The sequence below is a fragment of the Moschus berezovskii genome, chromosome 16, assembly GCF_049115385.1.
Source record: "Moschus berezovskii isolate FMDL1 chromosome 16, NW_MosBer_1.0, whole genome shotgun sequence".
Classification (NCBI taxonomy): Eukaryota; Metazoa; Chordata; class Mammalia; order Artiodactyla; family Moschidae; genus Moschus; species Moschus berezovskii.
Window position 1 is genome coordinate 60,769,999 of NC_142475.1, and position 22,924 is coordinate 60,792,922.

The 22,924-nt window shown below is 43.4% G+C and overlaps 1 protein-coding gene across 1 annotated transcript in view; it reads left to right on the top strand.

The window, feature by feature from the left end:
- ADCY8 (adenylate cyclase 8) overlaps nucleotides 1–22,924 on the top strand; it is a 237,202-nt gene that overhangs the window by 90,743 nt on the left and 123,535 nt on the right. The window contains exon 5 of the mRNA XM_055432577.2: nucleotides 12,538–12,665. Coding sequence (XP_055288552.2) covers nucleotides 12,538–12,665 — 128 coding nt within the window. The remainder of the gene's footprint in view (nucleotides 1–12,537; nucleotides 12,666–22,924) is intronic.

The window sequence follows — 22,924 nt, forward strand, 5'->3', positions numbered from 1 at the left end:
GCTGAGACACAGCTGGTTGAGTGACAATTAAACCAAAGTCCTTTTAAATCTGCTTTCCATTTTCCTCCGCCTGTGGCCAGGCTCCATCCAGCTGCAGCTTCAGTGCTGTTTCACGCAGAGCCGACTGCCTGCAGTTTCCCCGCCAACCCCAGCCATCTGGAATGCATTAGCCTCTTCTCAAGGACCAGTGAGCTACTGGCCCGTCCCACCACCATTTTGTTTGACCTAAGAGCTTGGGTTTTAGCCAACAGGACACTACCTTTCTTTTGCTGCTGGCTTGACCAGAGCTAAAATAGAGAACAGGTTAAAGAATATGAACATTTGCCACCAAAACACAGATTTCAAGTCCTCAAGCCACTCAGATCACAGAGGAAGGTCACTGCCACACTGTATTTTAGCCCAGGTTTCGGATTCAGATTGTAAAGGACGTATAGTAGTGCCCGTTTCACAGGCTGTTGTGAGAGTGGAATGAGACCATATCATTGTTTTGCGACCCCGTGGACTGTAGCCCACCAGGCTCCTCTGTCCATGGAATTCTCCAGGCAAGAATACTGGAGTGGGTTGCCATTTTCTTCTCCAGGGGGTCTTCCTGACCCAGGGATTGAACCCAGGTCTCCTGCACTGCAAGCAGATTCTCTACTGTCTGAGCCACCAGGGAAGCCCATATCATTATTAGGGTATCAAAATGTCCTATTTTAAGGTCACTTCACTCCAACAGAGATCCATTCATCCTTGCATCTGAGAATCTATTAGGTGTTGTGCTAGGAATATGGGAATGACTGAAACACATTTTCTCCCTTCTTAGAGCTGAGTCTTGTCAGGGATACCTAAAGAGGTCATCAGCATACAGTGCACTATGTGCTGTGACGAAAGAAAGTCTAGAATCCCATGGGAGCATAGAAACAATGCATAACCCTTGGATCAGAGAAGACTTCTGGGAGAAACTGATTCTTAGGCTGGGTCTTAAAAAAATAAGACAAATACAGCAGAATACTATTCAGTAGTAAAAAGGAATAAACCACCAATACATGCAACAGCATCTGTAAATCTCCAATGCAATATGACAAGTGAAAGAAGCCAGGCCACAGAAGATTAGACACCTGATGATCCTATTTGTAAGACATTCTAGAGAAGGCAAAAATTACACGGAAAGAAAAGGGATAAGTCATTGCCAGGTAGGATAAGGGATGGAGGAAGTGGATGGATTGCACAGAAGCGTTAGTTCCGTTCAGTCGCTCAGTTGTGTATAACTCTTTGTGAACCCATGGACAGCAGCACGCCAGGCTTCCCTGTCCATCACCAACTCCCGGAGCTTGTTCAAACTCATGTCCATCACGTTGGTGATGCCATCCAACCATCTCATCCTCTGTTGTCCCATGCACAGAAGCATAGTGTGAGGTGATTTTTGGGGTGATCTGGTTGTTCTGTATGTGAGCATGATTGTACACATTTATCAAAATGGTAAATTTTATCATATAGAAGTTGTACACCAATTAGGCGGTAAAGAAAACAGGAAATGTCAATGTATGCAGAGGAGAGAACAAAAATAAAGATGCTGTATGTGTGAAGAACCAGAAGATATTTAGCATTGCTGAAAAAGGTAGAGGGGAGGCTAGAAAAATAAGCAAGGACTGGCCAAGGACCCTGCATTGTAACCTGCAGCTATTGGACAGCTATTAAGTAGGAGGCTGACAGGAGCAGAAGAAGAGGTGGAAACTGAGGTCTCCTCCCAGGAGAAGGATCAGGTTAACCCTAAGGGCTGGAAATTTGAAGGTAGGGAAGAATGTACACCTTTTCTCTTTATCGCTGCTTCAAGGGTGGTTGGTGCCAGTTACACATAGTTCTCCTACTTTATACTCTGGTTCTAAATATTTCTGCCCAGAGGTGCTGAGAAGAACAAAAATGGCCCTCCAAAGAGAACTGAAAGATATGATCAAGGTGAGTTTCTGGTGTCACAGTAATCCCCATTGACCCAGATAAAGGATAGCTATGAAAGATGCAATCCAAGTTATTCAGTCAACACTCCTTGTGTACCTACTATGTTCCAGGAACCGTGTGAGGCTGTGGCAAGACAGAATCAGGCCCTGCCCTCAGACTCCGCTAAGGGAGAAACAAGTCCACCAATTTTGCAGGACAGTGCAGTACAGGCAGTGGGCATAGAAGTCCTGGTGGATGAAGAAAGGGACGGTCAGTCCTTGGGGTGAGGAGGGGGATGGTTGAGCAGCATCAGGAGAAGAGGCCATATGCAGGCGGGGTCTGAGGAAGAGCAGGAGCTTTGCCAGCATCAGATTAGATAACAAAGCACCTTCCAGGCTGAGCCAGGGCAAAGGCAGGCAAGTGTGAAAATGCGGAAGTGTGCTGCTTGTTTGGAGAGCTATAAGGAGCTCAAGATTGCTGGAGCGTAAAGGGCATGGGAGGCTGCAGTGAGGAGTGAGCTTAGAGAGGAAAGCAGACACAAGTCTGGAGGGCACAGCGTGACATTTAAGGAATGTGGACTTGGCCTTGTAGCCCCTGCTTTTTGCCCTAGCTACACTGTACTCTGGGGCTTCCCTCGTGGCTCAGACAGTAAAGAATCTTCCTGCAGTGCAGAAGACCCGGTTTCGATCCCGGGGTCAGGAAGATCCCCTGTGTAAGGTCGCGAAAATGGGCATCTCACGGTGTAAGGAAATAACCCAGACACCAAGGGAAAGTAACAGGCTTTATTGGCAGTGCGCTCCTGGGCAGAACCCACTGACCGCAAGAACGGCCACGAGGAGTTCTGCCCCGAACAAAGGCAGACTGCGGTTTTTATGTCTTCGGGGCAGGAAGTGACATCATATAACCTGGACAGGCCTAAATAAGTCAAAGCTCGGGAAAGCGAGATTGTGAATGGTCAGCTAGTCGAGGTGGCGAGACCGGGCTGGTCGCTCTGCAGGTCAGGAAGGAGGGTAGATCTCAGCAGAGGGTTATTACGTCAGAGATTCCTCAGCGGTTTGGTGGGACTTTTTACCTCCGGCGGGAGATGAAGAGGGGAAGAAGGAGCCAAGATGGCCACCGGGAAGGGGAAGCCAAGAAGACCACCAGGGTCCGACCTTACACCCTGGAGAAGGGAATGGCTAACCCACTGCAGTATTCCTGCCTGGAGAATCCCATGGACAGAGGAACTTGGTGGGTTACAGTCCATGAGGCTGCAGAGAGCCAGACATTACAGACTTTCACTTTCACACTGTACATGGTTGGGGAGAGGTGAGATGGGCGTGCACAGCCCAACGAGTCCCTGGGCTGCAAGAAGCTGTAGTCCTTCTGGAGCTTGAATCTTATTGAAAGATTTTTTTTTTAATGAATATAAAAATAAACACAGACGATGGAGTAAAATGATTAATTTTGAGCATATTAAACATTCATCAACTGCCCAGTGTACATTCTGTGTTACTTGGTGTATTTGCCCTGGATTACCTAACTTACAGTTAGGCAGTTCTTATAAAAATCTATAAGGGAAGTTTTTTTATTGTTCCCATTTTGTAGAACAAGTGACTGAGACTCAAAGAAGTAAAATAATCTTCCCGGAACCCCTGGTAGGTGGTGCATCTGTGATTCAGGCCACCCGAGGCCAGGTACTGGCTTCTGACCACCAAGCAATGCCCCAGGCATTTTAGGGATGGAGCAAGATGTCAGAGATGCATTGTTATTCATGCTGGATGACTCCCAAAGCTAGGTTTCTAGGACTTCAGCTGTGGGCTGGACTTCAGTTAACTTCAGTTGTGCATCCCCTGTCTGAATCTCAGTTTCTTATCAGAATAGTGGATACGTGCTCAGTTGTGTCCAACCCTCTGCAACACCATGGACTGTAGCCTGCCAGGCTTCTCTGCCCTCCACTGTCTCCCAGAGTTTGCTCAAATTCATGTCCACTAAGTTAGTGATGCAATTACTATCTTATCCTCTGTCATCCCCTTCTCCTGCCTCCAATCTTTCCCAGCATCAGGGTCTTTTCCAATGAGTTGGCTCTTTGCATTAGGTACCCAAAGTATTGGCACTTCAGCTTCAGCATCAGTCCTTCCATTGAATACTCAGTGTTGATTTCCTTTAGGATTGACTGGTTGGATCTCCTTGCAGTCCAAACTACTCTCAAGAGTCTTCTCCAGCACCAGAATTCAAAAGCATCAATTCTTCAGTGCTCAGCTTTCTTTATGGTCCAACTCTCATGTCCGTATGTGACTACTCGATGAGCTTTGGACAGCTCTGTGCTGGACTTCAATGAACTACAAATCACCTCTCTCAGTTTCCTATCAGAATAATAATGAAGGATAAATGAAACAACACAAAGTCTGGCTGAAAATAAACCATCAGCACACCCAGAAGTACTCAATAATTCCCACTCTACCCTGACCCCATTTCACCCACCCACCTACCCTAGGGGCATCAGTATTTTCTACTCTAGGGGACTTTCATGAAAAAGCTTGAGAAATCCTGCCAGTGGAAACAATTCCGCTCACCTTGGAATGAGAAAACCTACTTGAAATGCTTCTGCCTCCCAACCTCAGGCAAATCACTTAACCAAGTGGGTCACAGATTTTGCTTCTGTGTAAAAGAGGATTAGACTTGCCTTTTCTCGTATCTTGTGATATCAAAATTCTGTGGCTTTATAATGACCTCTCCCTGCTGTGCCATAATTCTTTCCTTAGTTTTATGTTGTACATCTGACAGAACCCACTTCCCGTGTAAATACCATCTACTGCAGCTGCCCATTTATCTACTGCATCATTATGATACAGGCAAAAACTTCAAAGCTTTCTATTAAAGATCCTCTTAATGTGATTGAGTTCCTCAGCGCCCTTGTGGTTCAGGCTGCTCAAAGCAGAATGTTTTTGACTCTTTCCAGTGTCCTTGGCAAACTCTAGTAACTTTTGATCTTCGATCTTTAAAAACAAAAATAGTCCATAACTACACCTCTCCCTTCCAAATTAGGAATGGTATGTATGCTATTATCAAGGCTTTAAAATTGGAAATTTAAAGCAACATCATTACATCTTAAACCTTGTTTCAGATTCCTGACAAAATGGGAAGAAACCTAAATTATTGTTGCAAGAAACAATTCTGGGGTTTCCCTGGTGGTCCAGTGGTTAAGACTTCGCCCTCCAATGCAGGGGGCATGGATTCAATCCCTGGTGAGGCGAACTAATATCCCATATACCTCAGGGCCAAAAAACCAGGACATAAACAATAAAAGCAGTACTGTAATGAATTGAATAAAGACTTTAAAAATGGTCCACATCAAAAATAATATCTTAAAAAAGAAACTATCCCCTGGAGAAGGAAATGGCAACCCACTCCAGTACTCTTGCCTGGAGAATCCCATGGACAGAGGAGCCTAGTGGGCTATAGTCCACGGGGTCGCAAAGAGTCACACATGACTGAGCCACTTGACTTTCACTTTTACTTTCATCCCAACACTATGGAAAGCTTATCAATAGATTTTAAAGAATGCGATAGCCGTCTCTGTACCAAACATGAAATTTCAAAACAAGCTTTTGCGTGAAAAAGCACATCTTAGATCTATAAACATGGTATGATCAGTTTCCTCTCCACGGATCACAGCTTTGTCATGGCGAAGGGCCTTGCGTAACTCAGTGAAGCTCTGAGCGTGCCATGCAGGACCACCCAAGATGGATGAGTCATAGTTAAGAGTTCTGACAAAACATAGTCCACTGGAGGAGGGAATGGCAAACCTCTCTAGTATTGTTGCTGTGAGAACCCCATGAACAGTGATGCAAAGAGCCCCATGAACATGGTGTGAAGAGCTGATTCATTGGAAAAGACCCTGATGTTGGGAAAGATTGAAGGCGAAAGGAGAAAGAGGCGGCAGAGGATGAGATGGTTAGACAGCATCACAGACTCGATGGACATGAATCTGAGAAAAGTTCAGGAGATAGAGAGGGACAGGGAGTCCTGGCGTGCTGCACTCCTTGGGGTCTAAAAGAGTTGGACATGACTTAGCAACAGAACAACAAAATTGATCAATTTGTAGCTAAAGAGCATGAAAAATAGTGCAGACATAGAAATATAGAAATGTATGTATGAATGCACAGCAGTCTCTCAAGAGGGTAAAGGGGACCAGGTTTCCAGCATGTGGCGTGTCTGAGGGGGAGAGAGTACTCAAGGAGACTTATCTACAGCTTTATTTTCACTAGGGCAATATAGTCATGTGTTAATTTGTATAGTTGCAGTTAGATAAAGTACCATAAAAATTGCCATGATTTCTAATATAACTTTTTAAGGTGCATTCATGGCCCTAATGTTCTTGTTCTGAGAGTCTTTTTCCTTTTCATGTTTTTTTTTTTTTTCTGATTACTAAAGCCCTACTTGTCCATTATGTAAATTCAAACATCAGAGATAGAAACAACACGTGGCACCCCTCGTGGTCCAGTGGTTAGGAATCCCTGCTTCCAAGGCAGGGGACATAGGTTCAATCCCTGATTAGGGAACTAAGATCCCATATGCTGTGCAATGTGGCCAAAAAAATTTTAAGCTTTTTAAAAAAGAGACCATATAGAAAGTATGCATCCCTATAATCTTACCCCTCCCCAATTATATAACCATCTTTGATACTTGGTACCCGTGTCTCCTCAATGTTAGGTACATATATGGTTTCATAAATTCTCTGGATTTTTTCCCCAAGATTTTTATCATATCAAAGCTGTCAAGATGAGAAGAAAAGGATTATATTAGGACTAACTGAATAAAATTTACAAGACCCTCACCCTACTTTATTTTTCTTTTTCTGTATCTCTTTTCAAAGCAACCTGGCTTTTTTAATGTGAATTTTTCAAAGCAGTTTCTGGTAAAAAAAAAAAAAAAAAAAGAGGTTGCTTGGATATTACTGTCAGATCGTCTGACAGCTCACAGGAATTGATCAGAAGAATGTGTCTGCAAATTGACAGAACTTGACAGATGAGAAGACAGGCCCTTTCGTATTTGTATTTAAATTTATATGCTGTTGTTCAGTTGCTAAGTTGTGTCTGATTTTATGCGACCCCATGGACTGCAGCACTCCAGGCCTCCCTGCCCCTCACTGTCTCCTTATTTATATTTATATATACATACACAAATTATTATTATATTTATGTGAAAGGGTTAGTCACTCTTTCGTGTCTGACTCTGTGACCTCAGGGACTGTAGCCCTCCAGGCTCCTCTGTCCATGGGGTTTTCCAGGCAAGAATATTGGAGTGGGTTGCCATTTCTATCTCCAGGGGATCTTCCCTACCCAGGGATTGAACCCGGATCTCTTGCATTGTAGGCAGATTCTTTACTGTCTGAGCCATATATATATACACAAATGGTATTTATTTGGGGACCACAATTTTTCAAGAAGCTGTCAGCTTCACCTTTTGTTTAGAAGGAAAATGGACCCTTCAAACATCTTCACCACATTGTTCTCTGTCTGTTCCAAAAGGTAATAAACTATTTTACGTGTCTCCTTCCAAAACACATTTTGTCAGGAAATCTATCATTCTAGACTCTGCCACAATTTCTTTTTTTTTCTAAAGAGAGCATGGAGCCCCAAAGTCAAACAGAGATGCTGTGAGTTCCACTCTGCCTCTGACTTGCTAGATGACCTTCATTTCCGTAAGCCGTCTGTGAGGTGACGCGTGGCTCAGAATGTGGTCCTAAAGACTAAACACGGTCAATGTGATGCCTTCAGCACATGGCCTGGCACATAGTATGTGCGCAAAAAGTACAGCTCCCTTTCCCTAAGTTTTCCAAAATGCTTTCACCTCTGTCTTCATGGAAAAATCACTGATTTGGGGCTGTTGAATATCATTTATAGTCCATATCATTATTTTTAGCCAGCTGCCCTGTGGCACAGGAAGTTTTCCATCTCTTGTATGCTGAAATTTTCATATCTAAAAACATGCTCTGCTGTGTTCAAGGCTATTGTGATACTCAGAAGAGAAAAAATAAAGTGTGGTGTTGAATGTGGAGAAGACTATTTTCAGATGCTAGCTGTCATTGTCATTGCTAGTCAATGGCCATGCTTGCTTTTTTATTTGTTGAAGACAAGCGGATCATTTTGACTGGAATCACATATAACAAATTGAAACCCGCATATCAGTGCCTTCAGTGACTTATCGAAGGTCGGACAGCTGGTAAATTTGACTAGAATGGCGGTCTGATTCTTAGACCAAAGTATTCCCTGCTCCACCCTTTCCCTCCCTCCTCCCATGGTCAACAGGGAGGAAGATGTCTCCACTGCACCAGGTCACCAATGGCCTGAGTCACTGCCAGCTCTGCCCAAAGACCATTTGCACATGAAGGGCACCCGATTGATGTCACCAGTCATTGCCTCCCAGCCTCAGTGTTCTCACTCAAAATAAGAGCAAGGGATTTGCTCCTTTGCAAATAAATTTTAACTTGTGGCCACTACGAGATATATATATGTACATGAAAACTCACATTTCTGTAGTGTGCATATCTACATGTATACAACATATATATATATGTATATATATAGCAATATATACGGTATATGTATGTACAGCAATTGCATGTGTATCTACATGTCTGGAGTACATATACAGATATGCAGTGAGTTTTCATCATTAATTTCATTTAGTGCTAAAAACTTTTCTTTATTCTAAGCATGTCTTTTCACTTTTTCAGTGTTAAAAATGCCTTTTCCTTTTTTTTTTTCTTAAAAAAGTTGAATGTAGTTTTATTTTAAAACAGTTTTATCTTTATAGAAAAAAATCATGAAATAGTACACAGTTCCAATACGTCCTACATGCAAGTTTCCCCTATTATGAAAATCTTACATTAGTATTATACACTCATTGAGATTAATGAGCAAATTTTGATAGATTACTATTAACGATAGTCCATTCTTCATTCAAATTGCCTTAGTTTTTAACCAGGATACTATATTTAGTTCTCTTAGACTCCTTGAGGATATGACAGCTTCTCATTCCTTCTTTATGATGACCTTCACAATTTTATTTATTTATTTTAATTTATTTATTTATTGAAGGATAATGGCCTTACAGAATATTATTGTTTTCTATCAAAGCTCAACATGAATCAGCCACAGGTATACATATATCTCCTCCTTTTGAACATCCCTCCATCTCCCTCCCCATCCCACCACTCTAGGTTGGTACAGAGCCCCTGTTTGAGTTTCCTGAGCCATACAGCCAATTCCCTTTGGCTATCTATTTTACAGTAATGTAAGTTTCCATGTTACTCTTTTCTTACATCTCACCCTTTCCTCCCCTCTCCCCATGTCCATAAGTCTGTTCTCTCTATTTCTCCACTGCTGCCCTGTAAATAAATTCTTCAGTACCATTTTTCTATATTCCATATTTGTGCATTAGAATACGATATTTATCTTTCTCTTTCTGACTTACTTCATAGCAAGATCCTCTATAACCCACCTCCGAGAGTAATGGAAATGAAAACAAAAGGAAACAAGTGGGACCTGATTAAACTTAAAAGTTTTTACAAAGCAAAGGAAGCTATAAGCACGGTGAAAAGACAACCCTCAGAATGGGAGAAAATAATAGCAAATGAAACAACTGACAAAGGATTAATTTCCAAAATATACAAGAAGCTTATACAACTCAATGCTAGAAAAACAAACAACCCAATCACAAAGTGGGGAAAAGACCTAAACAGACATTTCTCCAAAAAAGGCATACAGATGGCTGACAAACACAGGAAAAGATGCTCAACATCACTCATTATTAGAGAAATGCAAATCAAAACCACAATGAGATATCACCTGACACCAGTCTGAATGGCCATCATCAAAAAGTCTACAAACAATAAATGCTGGAGAGAGTGTGGAGAAAAGGAAATGCTCTTGCACTGTTGGTGGGAGTGTAAACTGATACAGTCACTATGGAAGACAGTATGGAGACTCCTTAAAAAACTAGGGATAAAACCACCATATGACCCAGCAATTCCACTAAGCATATACCCTGAGGAAACCAGGGTTGAAAAAGATACATGTATCCCATTGTTCAATGCAGCACTATTTACAATAGCTGGGACATGGAAGCAAGATGGCAGATGAATGGATAAAGGTGTGGTACATACACACAATGGAATATTACTCAGCCATAAAAGGAATGCATTTGAGTTAGCTCTGATGAGGTGGATGAACCTAGAACCTATTATACAGAGTGAAGTGAGTTAAAAATGCCTTTTCTTTTATAAAGTGATGGGAATAGTGGGATAGTTGCATTGTTATTTTTGTATGTTGATGGACATTTTTCATACTTCTTGGCAAAACACAAAATTGAACCTTGGTGCAGTCCCTTGGGCCCTCTGGTTGTTTTTTTTTTTTATATGTATGTATATAACTGTCCCATGGATTCCACAAATCTAGAAACTGCCCGAACCAGTGGCCAGTATCTAGTTCTGTTCTGGCCATCACAGTCTAGAGCGTGTTAGAAGAAACAAGTGAAGGTCTTGAGCGTCCCGTTTTGCTGTCTTGCAAAATTTTGGCACTGAAGCTGCCAATAGATAAGAAACTACATGCTCCTAAAAATACCTGTGGGATGCTGTGCATGCTATCAGCATTCTGAAGATCGCATCTGTGCTTGTTTGGGAAGGTTGGCAAGACCCTGGAGACCTGACGCAGACAGGGAAACGCCAGAGCCAGCTCTGGTTCTCTTTTCCCTGTCTGGTATTTGTTTTTTTATTGGGAGAGCAATTTCACTCGTTACCCAAACATGATGTCCCAGCCCCTGCTCAGCTTAGGAAGCCAGCTTGGTACTTCATAGCCTGCGGCGCCAGGGCATCGGTGTGCTTCTGGCAGGCCCCTCTGTGTCTGCAGTACCCCTCCTCCTGCCCTTGGACTCTGGTTTCCCAGGGAGAGCCACTCACCCACAAAACCGTCATAGACTCCTAGGGCTTCAAAGCTAGAGAACACCTCACAGGTCACTGAGTCCCAGCCACCTAGCCCAAGGAGATCTAGAGGGACTCTGCCGTGGTCGCAGATAGAAATGTGGAAGAACTAGGACAGGGGTCCAAGCCCCCAGCACAGAGACGGGCAGTATTTTTAGTGCCCCATCTGCTCGACCTTATACTAAGCCTTCATGCACATCATCTTCCTTCATCTTTACAGTCACACAGTGAGGTCCTATTCTTTTTTTTTCCCTGAAGACCCAATTTTATTTTATTTGTTTTTAAACTTGTTGACCACATGGCCTGTGGAATCTTAGTTCCCCAACCAGGGACTGAACCCACACCCCTTGCATTGGAAGTGCAGTGTCTCAGCCACGCGATGACCAGGGACATCCCTGAAGTCCTAGTCTTACTTATCCTCTTTTTATAGGTGAGGCAACAGAGGCTCAGAGGTTAAGTAATTTACCTAAAGACACACGGTAAAGATGAGGTGGGCAGGTCTAGGATTTGATCTCTGGCAGTGGAGCTCCTCTGCCAGCACTCTTTGCCCCGGTGCTATACTGTCCCAAGTTATGTTTCCTCTAAAATCTGCAAAATCGAGCCTATTCCGATTAAATATGAAAGGATGCACTGTTTCCTAGATGCTTGTTGCTCTTTGAAACTTTGTAAGAATCATGTCTTCAAGAATGTGAATCCACCAAACAGCTGTGTCCTTCCTTCTCACTGGTGAAGTGGTGAGGATAAAAACTGTACCGACCTCAAGGTTGTTGTGAGAGTCATTCCGTTTAGTGTATGATGCATATTGTTGTTGTTCTTTAGTCACTAAGTCGTATCTGACTCTTCGCGACCCCATGGACTATAGCCCACCAGGCTCCTCTGTCCATGGGATTCTCTAAGCAAGAATACTGGAGAGGGTTGCCATGCCCTCCTCCAGGGGATCTTCCCGACCCAGGGATCAAACCCAAGTTTCCTGCTTTGGCAGGCAGCTTCTTTACCACTGAGCCACCAGGGAAGTTCATGGTGCATACTAGGGGCTGTTATTAATCACCTTTGTGTCAGGGACAATGGTTGCTTTATGACAGACAGGTGCTCAACTGATGTTTTTATCAATGAACAAGCATATGAATTAAATGAATGGAAACATGTATTAGACATAGTCAGCCCCTCTTATTAAGGTGCCAGTACGATAGTTGGGAAAGGACTTTATATAGAGTTGAAATACCTGATATCTCTAAGTGATTTATATACTTAAGTGCTTGTTTTGAGCTAACAACAACAACAAAAAACCTACCAATCCAAGGACATGTCCTAAAAAGAAATGTATCAGTGGTATTAGGACTCGTAGGGGAACACTGAATACCCATGTTGAATACCCACTCTGCCAGGTCCATCCACACAGTAGGTATTAAGATTAGAGCCAAGATATGACTGTGTATCTGTTAGGCTCAAAATCTACTGTTTTTCCATAACTCCATTCTGCCCCTGATACCTTCAAACATCCCCTAATTTCCTGGGAAGATGATAGCAGCTTTTCAAAAGTAGAAGCCCCTGATCCCAAGGTGCAGACCTCTTGACCCAGCTCCCCTCTTTCCCAAGCCTTTCGGAAGCACTTACCTATCTGCTGACTCAATCCTTTCCCATGTTATGCCTTTCAGGAGCATCACTGCCTTCGTATCAAAATCCTGGGGGACTGCTACTACTGCGTTTCAGGACTTCCTGAGCCCCGCCAGGACCACGCCCACTGCTGCGTTGAGATGGGCCTCAGCATGATCAAAACCATCAGGTAACTTGGGACATTCTCCCTAATACCAGGCCTTTGGTGGGCTTGATGGAAAAGACTAAAAGCACCCTATCCTTTGCAGTCGATCATGTCTGTTTCAAGGTGGAGCTCTTTGATTTATTTCATAAAGATTTATGCCCATTAGTTCTCCCATAAAACCAATAAACCTGCTAGTTTCATTGTGTTCTGGTTATACTTCCCTTTCATTATTTGTTCAACAAATTTGTATAACTAATGTTCTTCTGGGGATATAGCAAGGAACATGATGAATGTAGTGCTTACCTTCAGCGAGATGACAGTGAAGTGGGAGAGATAATGCATAGATAATTTCAACACAGTACAGTAATCTCTGAGATGAATCAAAGCAGGGTCATTGAGGGTGATAGAAAACCAACAGTTTGTGCAATCTGGGGCGCTGGAGAAGACTTTCCAGTGTACAGATGTCTAAGTTGTTATGAAAAGTAAGATCTTAGATCCTGGAGGTGGAATGGAGAGCTTGGAGGATAGATGGCCATGTGCAGAATTCAGGATGTAATGCCATGGCAGTTGGAGAGGTCTTGGCTGGAATGTGGTGACAGGCAGGCTGCACCCTGAGATTAGCCAGAACCTGCAGGGCCTTCTCAATCATGTTAAGGGGTCGCAGTATCTCAGCTGGTGAAGAATCCGCCTCCAATCCAACTGGGTTCTCCAGGAGTACACAGTTCCATTCCTGGGTCGGGAAGATCTGTTGGAGAAGGGATAGGCTACCCACTCCAGTACTGTTGGGCTTCCCTGGTGGTTCAGCTGGTGAGGAACTCTCCTGCAATGCCAGAGATCTAGGTTCGATCCTAGGTTGGGAAGATCCCTTGTAGAAGGGACCGGCTACCCACACCAGTATTGTGGTCTGGAGAATTCCATGGACTGTATAGTCTGTAGGGTCGCAAAGAGTAGGACACGACTGAGTGACTTTCACTTTCATTTTATCCTAAGGTCAACAGGAAGGGCAGCCAGGGATGTCTTCATGGGTATGTGACAACTGCTCTTGGCTTTGGTCAGTATATCTGACAAATAGAGATTTAATCACAGGGGGATGAGTTATTGAGGTCAAGAACTTTAGAACTAGACTGTCTGTGGCTGTGGGATAAAAGCTCAGTGTTGTCAAAGCTCCCTTCAAGGTTCCAAAATGTTTGCAGGTCCTCCGAGTATCACATCCTCCCACAACCACAGCAAAGGCAGTAAAGAGAGGACCCATGGGCAGAAATCTCCGTGGCTTGTGCCTCGTCTTTTAAAAGAAGAAGAGTATTGTTGAAAACAGACCAGAAGACTCTCCCTATGAACTCACACCTTGGTGATATGGTTTATCTGGTGTGCATGTGATGCTTGGGAGGGTTAGTCTGGATTAAGGTCAGCAAAGACAGCAATCTGCACCCCCATGCACACCCTCCACTATAGGCTCAACTTGCCTGCTGGTTCCCAAGACCAATCCAGGTATAGGCAGGAGGAACCTCAGGAGTTGGAGGCTCCCTCTCTATTACAGTAGAACCTGGCCATGACCAATACCATGTACCTGACCTTTCTACTTGCTGACAGATCCCTGATTTTATTCAGGTTTCAGGCAGAAGTCTGTTGACATTGGGAAAGGCTGGGAAGTCCCCTAATTAAGAAGAGGGCATAGAAGCACTTTTCCTAATATGATCCTGTCCCACTGAAGCAACCCTGGTCATTTCAAGACTGAGGCTGACATCACACTCTGGGTGGGCAGGTGTGCCCCCTGGGCAGGCCTTCAGGGTCCCACGTCTGGAACCAACCCATGACCAGGGCCTGGTCAAAGCAGTGAGGTGCTTTGCCATGAGGTGTATGGTGAGAGGGCTTCCCTGGTGGTTCAGTAGTAAGGAATCCTCCTGCCAGTGTAGGAGATGTGGGTTTGATCCTGGGTGGAGATCTCCTGGAGGAAGAAATGGCAGCCCACACCAGTATTCTTACCTGAATAATCCCATGGACAGAGGAGCCTTGTGGTCTACAATCCAAAGGGTCGCAAACAGTTGAACACAACTGAAGCAATTTAGCACACATGCATATATAATGAAAAACCCCACCAGGTAGGCTGATGGAGAGAGACTGGAGATGTCCACTCTGTTATCACCTCCTCTTCTACAGAGATACAGATGTTTCTTTCAAGAGGGACCATAGAGAAAGGAGTCCACCACTTCCCACCAGGGTTCCCTTTGATCAGCCTTTTGAAGATAGGAAAGGCTACAGATGCTTTTCAGTTGTCAATCCAGATGCTTGAGAGTCATACCCTGAAAATTAGGTTGAATTGTGATAATGTGTTGACTGGTTTCAAGGGAGGCAGTGGGCCTGAAACCCAGAAGACCCAGTGTCTCATACCAGCTCTGCAGCTGATGAGGTCTACGAACTCTACTCTGTCAGTCAGTCAGTAGGGCAGTCAACAAATAATTTGTTCAGTTCTACCATGTGTCAGATACTGTGCTAAGTCTTGCAAATACAATATTGAACGGGTCTCTCCGGTTTCCTTCTCTTGTCTATGGCTGCCCAATAGAGATGTTCCTTGGATTGGTTGTCTATGAAATGAGGAAGTTGGACTAGACCAGCTCTGAGGCCTCTGCAAGTTTATGACTTATCAAAATCAAGTAGCAAAACCTTCCACTGACTTTCTCTCTTTCTTTAAATTTGTGTTAAGATTTAAAGAATCTTTGCTGAGGCTTTTCACTGCTGTGCTGGGCTTCCTCTGGTTTTCGTGTGCTGGCTTCTCATTGTGGTGGCTTCTCCTGTTGATGAGGATGGGCTGTAGAGCATGCAAGCTACAGTAGTTGTGGCACGCAGGGTAGTTGCTCCACAGCATGTGGGATCTTGGTTCCCAAACCAAGGGTCTAACCCATCTACCCTGCACTGGCAAGCAGACTCTCAACTACTGGAGCACCAGGAAAGACCCTACTTAAACATTTTTAAATGATGATCACAATCAAGTTAATGAATACATCCATCACTTTACATAGTAATCTTTTTATGAGAATGCTTAAGACCTACTCTTAGTGAATTTCAAATATACAATAAGTATTGTTAACTATAGTCATCATGTTTACATTAGAACCTCAGAGCCTATTCATCTTACAATGAGTATGTTTACCCTTTGGCCAACGTTTACCCTATTCTCTACCTCATCCCTAACTCCTGACAATCACCTTTCTACTGTGTCTACTGGTACAGATTTAAAAAAAAAAAAACAGTTCACATATAAATGGACTTTTCTTTCTTTTTCTGGCTTATTTCGCTGAGTATAATACCCTCCACATTCATCCATGTTGTTGCAAATGGCAAGATTTTCTTCATTTTTAAACCTGAATAATATTCCAGTGTTTCTGTGTGTCTGTGTCTGTGTGGAGAGAGAGAAAGGGAGAAAGGAGGGATGAAAGGAAAGAAGGGAGGGAGAAGGAAGGAAAAAAAGAAAGAAAGAATATTCTCTTTATCCATTCATTCACAGACTTTCTATAGGCGTTTCTAACTTGAACTTCAGCAGAAGATATGCTGCCAGATGACGTTGCAGAAGAAATGAACATTGATTGTCAAAATGCTTTAAGATTCTCAGAACATTACCATTTATCTTCTGGAGAGGATCTTATCCCTCCTGACCATTTTTATCAATTTAAAGTGTCCTTTCTGAAGCCTTGGAGTGGGGCACTGAGATTTGGAGGGGTTGAAGTGATTCAAGGACTTTCTTTTGTTAGTTTATTAAGTACAGCTTTTACTTCCTTTAGAACAAGACCATTCAGGAGGATGTTTTTTAACTGCATGAGTCAGAGTCTATTAATACTCAAACAACTCCTTGATTATAATGTAGGTGACTTGAGGTCCAGCATGAACTCTTCCGGTTACCAACAAAGCATGGTGCAGAGAAATAAACACAAGCTCTAGAATTAGGCAAACCTGAGTTGCAATTGGCTCAGACTTGGAGAGTTTCCACTCCTACTGTAAAGAATTGCACTCTGAGGAATGACCAGCAGACAATATTTGCACCTCCATGTGTGGAGAAGAAAATTCCAGTTCTATAGCTTTACCAAAAAGTCAAAAATCTTAACCAACCACCAGTTAGACACGATGCAACTTTGTTTTCAGCACCAAAGGCACTTGTTCCAACTGGAAAACTCAAGTCTGGAACCATACTTAACATTATTTGCATATGTTGTAATGTCGATAAGCTATTTATTGACTGGTATCCCCAGGTTTGATGGCCACCCTGTATATTTGCCATCAGAGATGGATCCCTATTGAGGTACTGCCCCCGCCTTGTCAGGGTTTCTCTTTGTCCCCCTTTTGGCATTTCCTCAAGGAGTCGGAATCCCAATACCAGTCCCCAGAGTACAGACTGACAATGAGGGCCTGGTGCTCTGACGGTGAGATGGCATCCGGACCCCAGCACTTTCAGTTGTGTCCATGTTTGGGTGAGATTTGTAACTCCTGCACAAATGGCAAGCCAACACTCAAAATGGCCCTGGGCCTTTATTCACTGATCACTCCAAATATGTTATAGGGATTCTTCTTCCATCACACACTATTGGGAATATAGAGCTGGAATCTGGAAAGCTGGGATGAGCTGCTGCTCAGAACGCCGGAAGGCTTCCCAAGGAAACAGAGTCAAGACTGTCAGAAGTAAAAGCGTAAGGAAACGGTTTCCCCATCTACGTATCTCCACAGTGGTCCTTTTCACTGAGATCTAACATTTTTTTTCCCCTAAAAACAAAGTCATGGGTCTTCCCTGATGGCCCAGTGGTAAAAGAATCTATCTTGCAACTCATAGGATGTGGGTTTGATCCCTGGTCCGGGAAGATACCACATGCTTTGGGGCAACTAAGCCTGGATGGCACCACTAAGACCCAATGCAGCCAAATAAATTTTAAGTAGCTTAAAAAAAACACAAGGCTATGAAGAAGGTTACCCTGGTAGTTAAGAATGGCAGAAGCCACATGTGTGCATGTGTGTGTGCATGTGTATATATGCTTATGTATGCAACCCACTCCAGTACTCTTGACTGGAAAATTCCATGGACGGAGGAGCCTGGTAGGCTACCATGGGGTTTCAAAGAGTTGGACACAACTGAGCAACTTCCCTTTCTTTCATGTGTATTGTATATATGTACATGTGTGCTGTGTATGTATATGTATGTGTATGTATGTGTGTACGTATGGTGTGTATGTATGCATGTGTCTTTGTGAGATATGTGGATATGCATGAATGTGTGTGCACTTATGTGTCTATACATGTGTGTTCATGGGTATGTTTGTGCATATGTGTGTGTGTATGTGTGTGTGAAGGATTTGAAGCAGGCTTCATGGTCACTATAATTCTAAATTCAGTCTGTGGAGTTAGTGCACAGATAGTTGGTGACCTTTTGAGATACACTAGGTTTTGTCCCTCAGGCGATGGGAAGTCTCTGACACTTGAAGTGGGGAAGTGTCATGTTCCGATCTGGGCTTGAGGAGGGTAACCATGGAGATGGGTAACTCTCTCCAGCTGACTCTACATGAGAGAAAACAGAGGCCAAGGGGAAGGAAACTGGTTGGGAGATATTTTTATAACAGTACAGGAAAGAGGAGTAAAGACCTTAAATACAGCAGTAGTGAAATAGGAAAGGATTATAATCCTCCAAAGCTGAGACCCCAAGAGCCCCTCAAGACACCATATGTGAACTAGAAGTTTAAATCAAATTTTTATCATTATAGTAAACTTCCCTTGTTGATTGATAATACTCTAAGCATTTGGACAGGGTTCTAGGCTTCCATGGTAGCTCAGACGGTAAAGAAACTGGCAGCAATGCAGGAGACCTGAGTTCAGTCCCTGGGTTGGGAAGATCCACTGGAGGAGGGCATGGTAACCCACTCCAGTATTCTTGCCTGGAGAATCCCCATGGGCAGAGGAGCCTGGTGGGCTACATTCCAAGGGGTCACAAAGAGTCGGGCACATTTAAGTGACTAGGCACACACACACCACCTTATTAGAGTTTGTTGCTGGACGTGATCACAGCAATGGTTCCCTGGAAGAGTGACTATGGCACCATGAGATGACTTGTAGGGAACACACTTGGTCCTGAACTGCAGTCAGAAGACATAATATGGTTCCTGCTTCTTCACTTCTCAAAGCCTACATGACCTCTTCTGTGAAATGGGAATCATAAGAGCCCTAACTCAGAGTGTTCTTTTGAAAATTTAAATACATAGCATGCATTTATCACCAGAAAAATATTTTTTTAATAGAATCTTACAATCAGGGCTGAGTTTGGACACTGGAAAATTGGACTCAGTTAAGTTACAGAAATCTATTCATTTTTTAGGGCTTCCAGCGTAATAAAATAATAATAACAATAGCAATAAGGTTTAATGAACACCTACTCTATGCCATGAACTGAGTGTTTTACATGTCTTCACTCATTTAGTCCATATAGCAATTCTAGGAGTGAGACAGGGCTGAGAGCAAAATATTGAAAAACTAGGGATATTGTGATCTCCAAAGAAGATTTAGCTTTGGGACCAGGGATCAGGGGATCAGGCTTGATCACTCAAGAGCTTTTGTGTCGCAGAGTTTTATTAAAGTATAAAAAGGGACAGAGAAAGCTTCTGACATAGACATCAGAAGGGGGAGCAGAGAGTGCCCCCCTCACTAGTCTAAGCAAGGGAATTATATACGTTTTAAATTAGTTATTACATTATCAAAAGAATGTCTCAAGGTTGTGAAAGTTTTACCAGACCTACTCCCACAATTTACATTTTAAGATAACAGGATTCAGCTCAGTTCAGTCGCTCAGTGGTGTCCGACTCTTTGCAACCGCATAAATCACAGCACACCAGGCCTCCCTGTCCATCACCAACTCCCGGAGTTCACCCAAGCTCATGTGCATCGAGTTGGTGATGCCATCCAGCCATCTCATCCTCTGTCGTCCCCTTCTCCTCCTGCCCCCAATCCCTCCCAGCATCAGGGTCTTTTCCAATGAGTCAACTCTTCACATGAGGTGGCCAAAGTATTGGAGTTTCAGCTTTGGCATCAGTCCTTCCAATGAACACCCAGGGCTGATCTTTAGGATGGACTGGTTGGATCTCCTTGCAGTCCAAGGGACTCTCAACAGTCTTCTCCAACACCACAGTTCAAAAGCATCAATTCTTCGGTGCTCAGCTTTCTTCACAGTCCAACTCTCACATCCATACATGACCTGGAAAAACCATAGCCTTGACTAGATGGACCTTTGTTGGCAAAGTAATGTCTCTGCTTTTTTTTTTTAATATTATATTAAGCTCAATTCTCTTTAATGTAATTTTCTATTTTTTTTCTTTTTCTCTGCTTTTTAATATGCCATCTAGGTTGATCATAACTTTCCTTCCAAGGAGTAAGTGTCTTTTAGAACTTACCAATAGAAAGATTTTACCAGACCAACTCCCATAATATACATTTTAAGATGAACTATGGATGGAGGTTCATGACATTGTACAGGAGACAGGGACCAAGACCATCCCCATGGAAAAGAAATGCAAAAAAGCACAATGGCTGTCTGAGGAGGCCTTACAAATAGCTGTGAAAAGAAGAGAAGAGAAAAGCAAAGGAGAAAAGGAAAGATGTAAGCATCTGAATGCAGAGTTCCAAAGAATAGCAAGGAGAGATAAGAAAGCCTTCCTCAGCGATCAATGCAAAGAAATAGAGGAAAACAGAATAGGAAAGACTAGAGATCTCGTCAAGAAAATTAGAGATACCAAGGGAACATTTCATGCAAAGATGGGCTCGATAAAGGACAGAAATGGTGTGGACCTAACAGCAGCAGAAGATATTAAGAAGAGGTGGCAAGAATACACAGAAGAACTGTACAAAAAAGATCTTCATGACCAAGATAATCACGATGGCGTGATCACTCACCTAGAGCCAGACATCTTGGAATGTGAAGTCAAGTGGGCCTTAGAAAGCATCACTACAAACAAAGCTAGTGGAGGTGATGGAATTCCAGTTGAATTATTTCAAATCCTGAAAGACGATGCTGTGAAAGTGCTGCACTCAACATGCCAGCACATTTGGAAAACTCAGCAGTGGCCACAGGACTGGAAAACATCAGTCTTAATTCTAATGCCAAAGAATGCCCAAACTACCGCACAATTGCACTCATCTCACACGCTAGTAAAGTCATGCTCAAAATTCTCCAAGCCAGGCTTCAGCAATATGTGAACTGTGAACTTCCAGATGTTCAAGTAGGTTTTGGAAAAGGCAGAGGCACCAGAGATCAAATTGCCAACATCCGCTGGATCATGGAGAAAGCAAGAGAGTTCCAGAAAAACATCTATTTCTGCTTCATTGACTATGCCAAAGCCTTTGACTGTGTGGGTCACAATAACTGTGGAAAATTCTGAAAGAGATGGGAATCCCAGACCACCTGACCTGCCTCTTGAGAAACCTGTATGCAGGTCAGGAAGCAACAGTTAGAACTGGACATGGAACAACAGACTGGTTCCAAATAGGAAAATGAGTACGTCAAGGCTGTATATTGTCACCCTGCTTATTTAACTTATATGCAGAGTACATCATGAGAAACGCTGGGCTGGAAGAAGCACAAGCTGGAATCAAGATTGCTGGGAGAAATATCAATAACCTCAGATATGCAGATGAAACCACCCTTAGGGCAGAAAGTGAAGAGGAACTCAAAAGCCTCTTGATGAAAGTGAATGAGGAGAGTGAAAAGGTTTGCTTGAAGCTCAACATCCAGAAAACTAAGATCATGGCATCTGGTCCCATCACTTCATGGGAAATAGATGGGGAAACAGTGGAAACAGTGTCAGACTTTATTTTTGGGGGCTCCAAAATCACTGCAGATGCTGATTGCAGCCAGGAAATTAAAAGACGCTTAGTCCTTGGAAGGAAAGTTATGACCAACCTTGATAGTATATTAAAAAGCAGAGACATTACTTTGCCAACAAAGGTCCATCTAGTCAAGGCTATGGTTTTTCCCGTGGTCATGTATAGATGTGAGAGTTGGACTGTGAAGAAAGCTGATCGCCGAAGAATTGATGCTTTTGAACCGTGGTGTTGGAGAAGACTCTTGAGAGTCCCTTATACCGCAAGGAGATCCAACCAGTCCATTCTAAAGGAGATCTGTCCTGGGTGTTCATTGGAAGGACTGATGCTAAAGCTGAAACTCTAATACTTTGGCCACCTCATGGGAAGAGTTGACTCACTGGAAAAGATTCTGATGCTGGGAGGGATTAGGGGCAGGAGGAGATGGGGACAACAGAGAATGAGATGGCTGGATGGCATCACCGACTTGATAGACATGAGTTTGAGTGAACTCCGGGAGTTGGTGATGGACAGGGAGGCCTGGCGTGCTGTGATTCATGGGGTCACAAAGAGTCGGACACAACTGAGCAACTGAACTGAACTGAACTGAAGATATCAGGATTAGTCAGAAGGTTTTCAGGAAGGAGAAATTGTCCTCAAGCAGGATACATTGTTGTTATATAATCCTTCAGTCAGTCAGTCAGTTCAGTCACTCAGTCGTGTCCGACTCTTTGCGACCCCATGAATCACAGCACGCCAGGCCTCCCTGTCCATCACCAACTCCCGGAGTTCACTCAAACTCATGTCCATCGAGTCAGTGATATATAATCCTTAGTAAGGAGTTTAAACTGTTTTGTTTGTTGTATAAACATCAGTTCCAGGCTTAAAGAAAAAAACATTTTAGGTGACTAATACTAAGGAATGTAGAGGGAAAAGGGCGTTTGTCCTTTCTACCTCCTTAAGAATTCCAGACCCCTATCTCCTCTTTGAGAGTCCCAGACCACCCCTTCCTCCTCAGAGACCCTGGACTTCCTATCAACATGCCTAAGAATTGACTCTCTCACTATATGGCTACAACAAGGACTAAGCAGAATTGGCCAGGGAAGTCCATCAGAGTGGATATTAACCATAAAGAACCAGTACAACTGTGTGGATGCATCCTGACTCACCTCTGGAGTTAGGCTCCTACTTTACCCGTGAGGAAACTGGAGCTTACAGAGTTTGTGTAATTGCCCGCAACCACAGAGCTGGTCAGTAGCCAAACAAGGGCACCTATCTAGAATCATCTGCCCTCAAAACCATTGGTCTTAACCATGACAGCATGGTTAATCTCATCTCTAGATTTCTGAAGTTCTTTCTGATGACTGCAGTCTGCTATTGGCACCCAAAGGGCCAAAGGGTAACCTAGGAAGTTTCACATATGACCTTAACAAATTATCAGAACTGACACTAAGAGGGAAGAG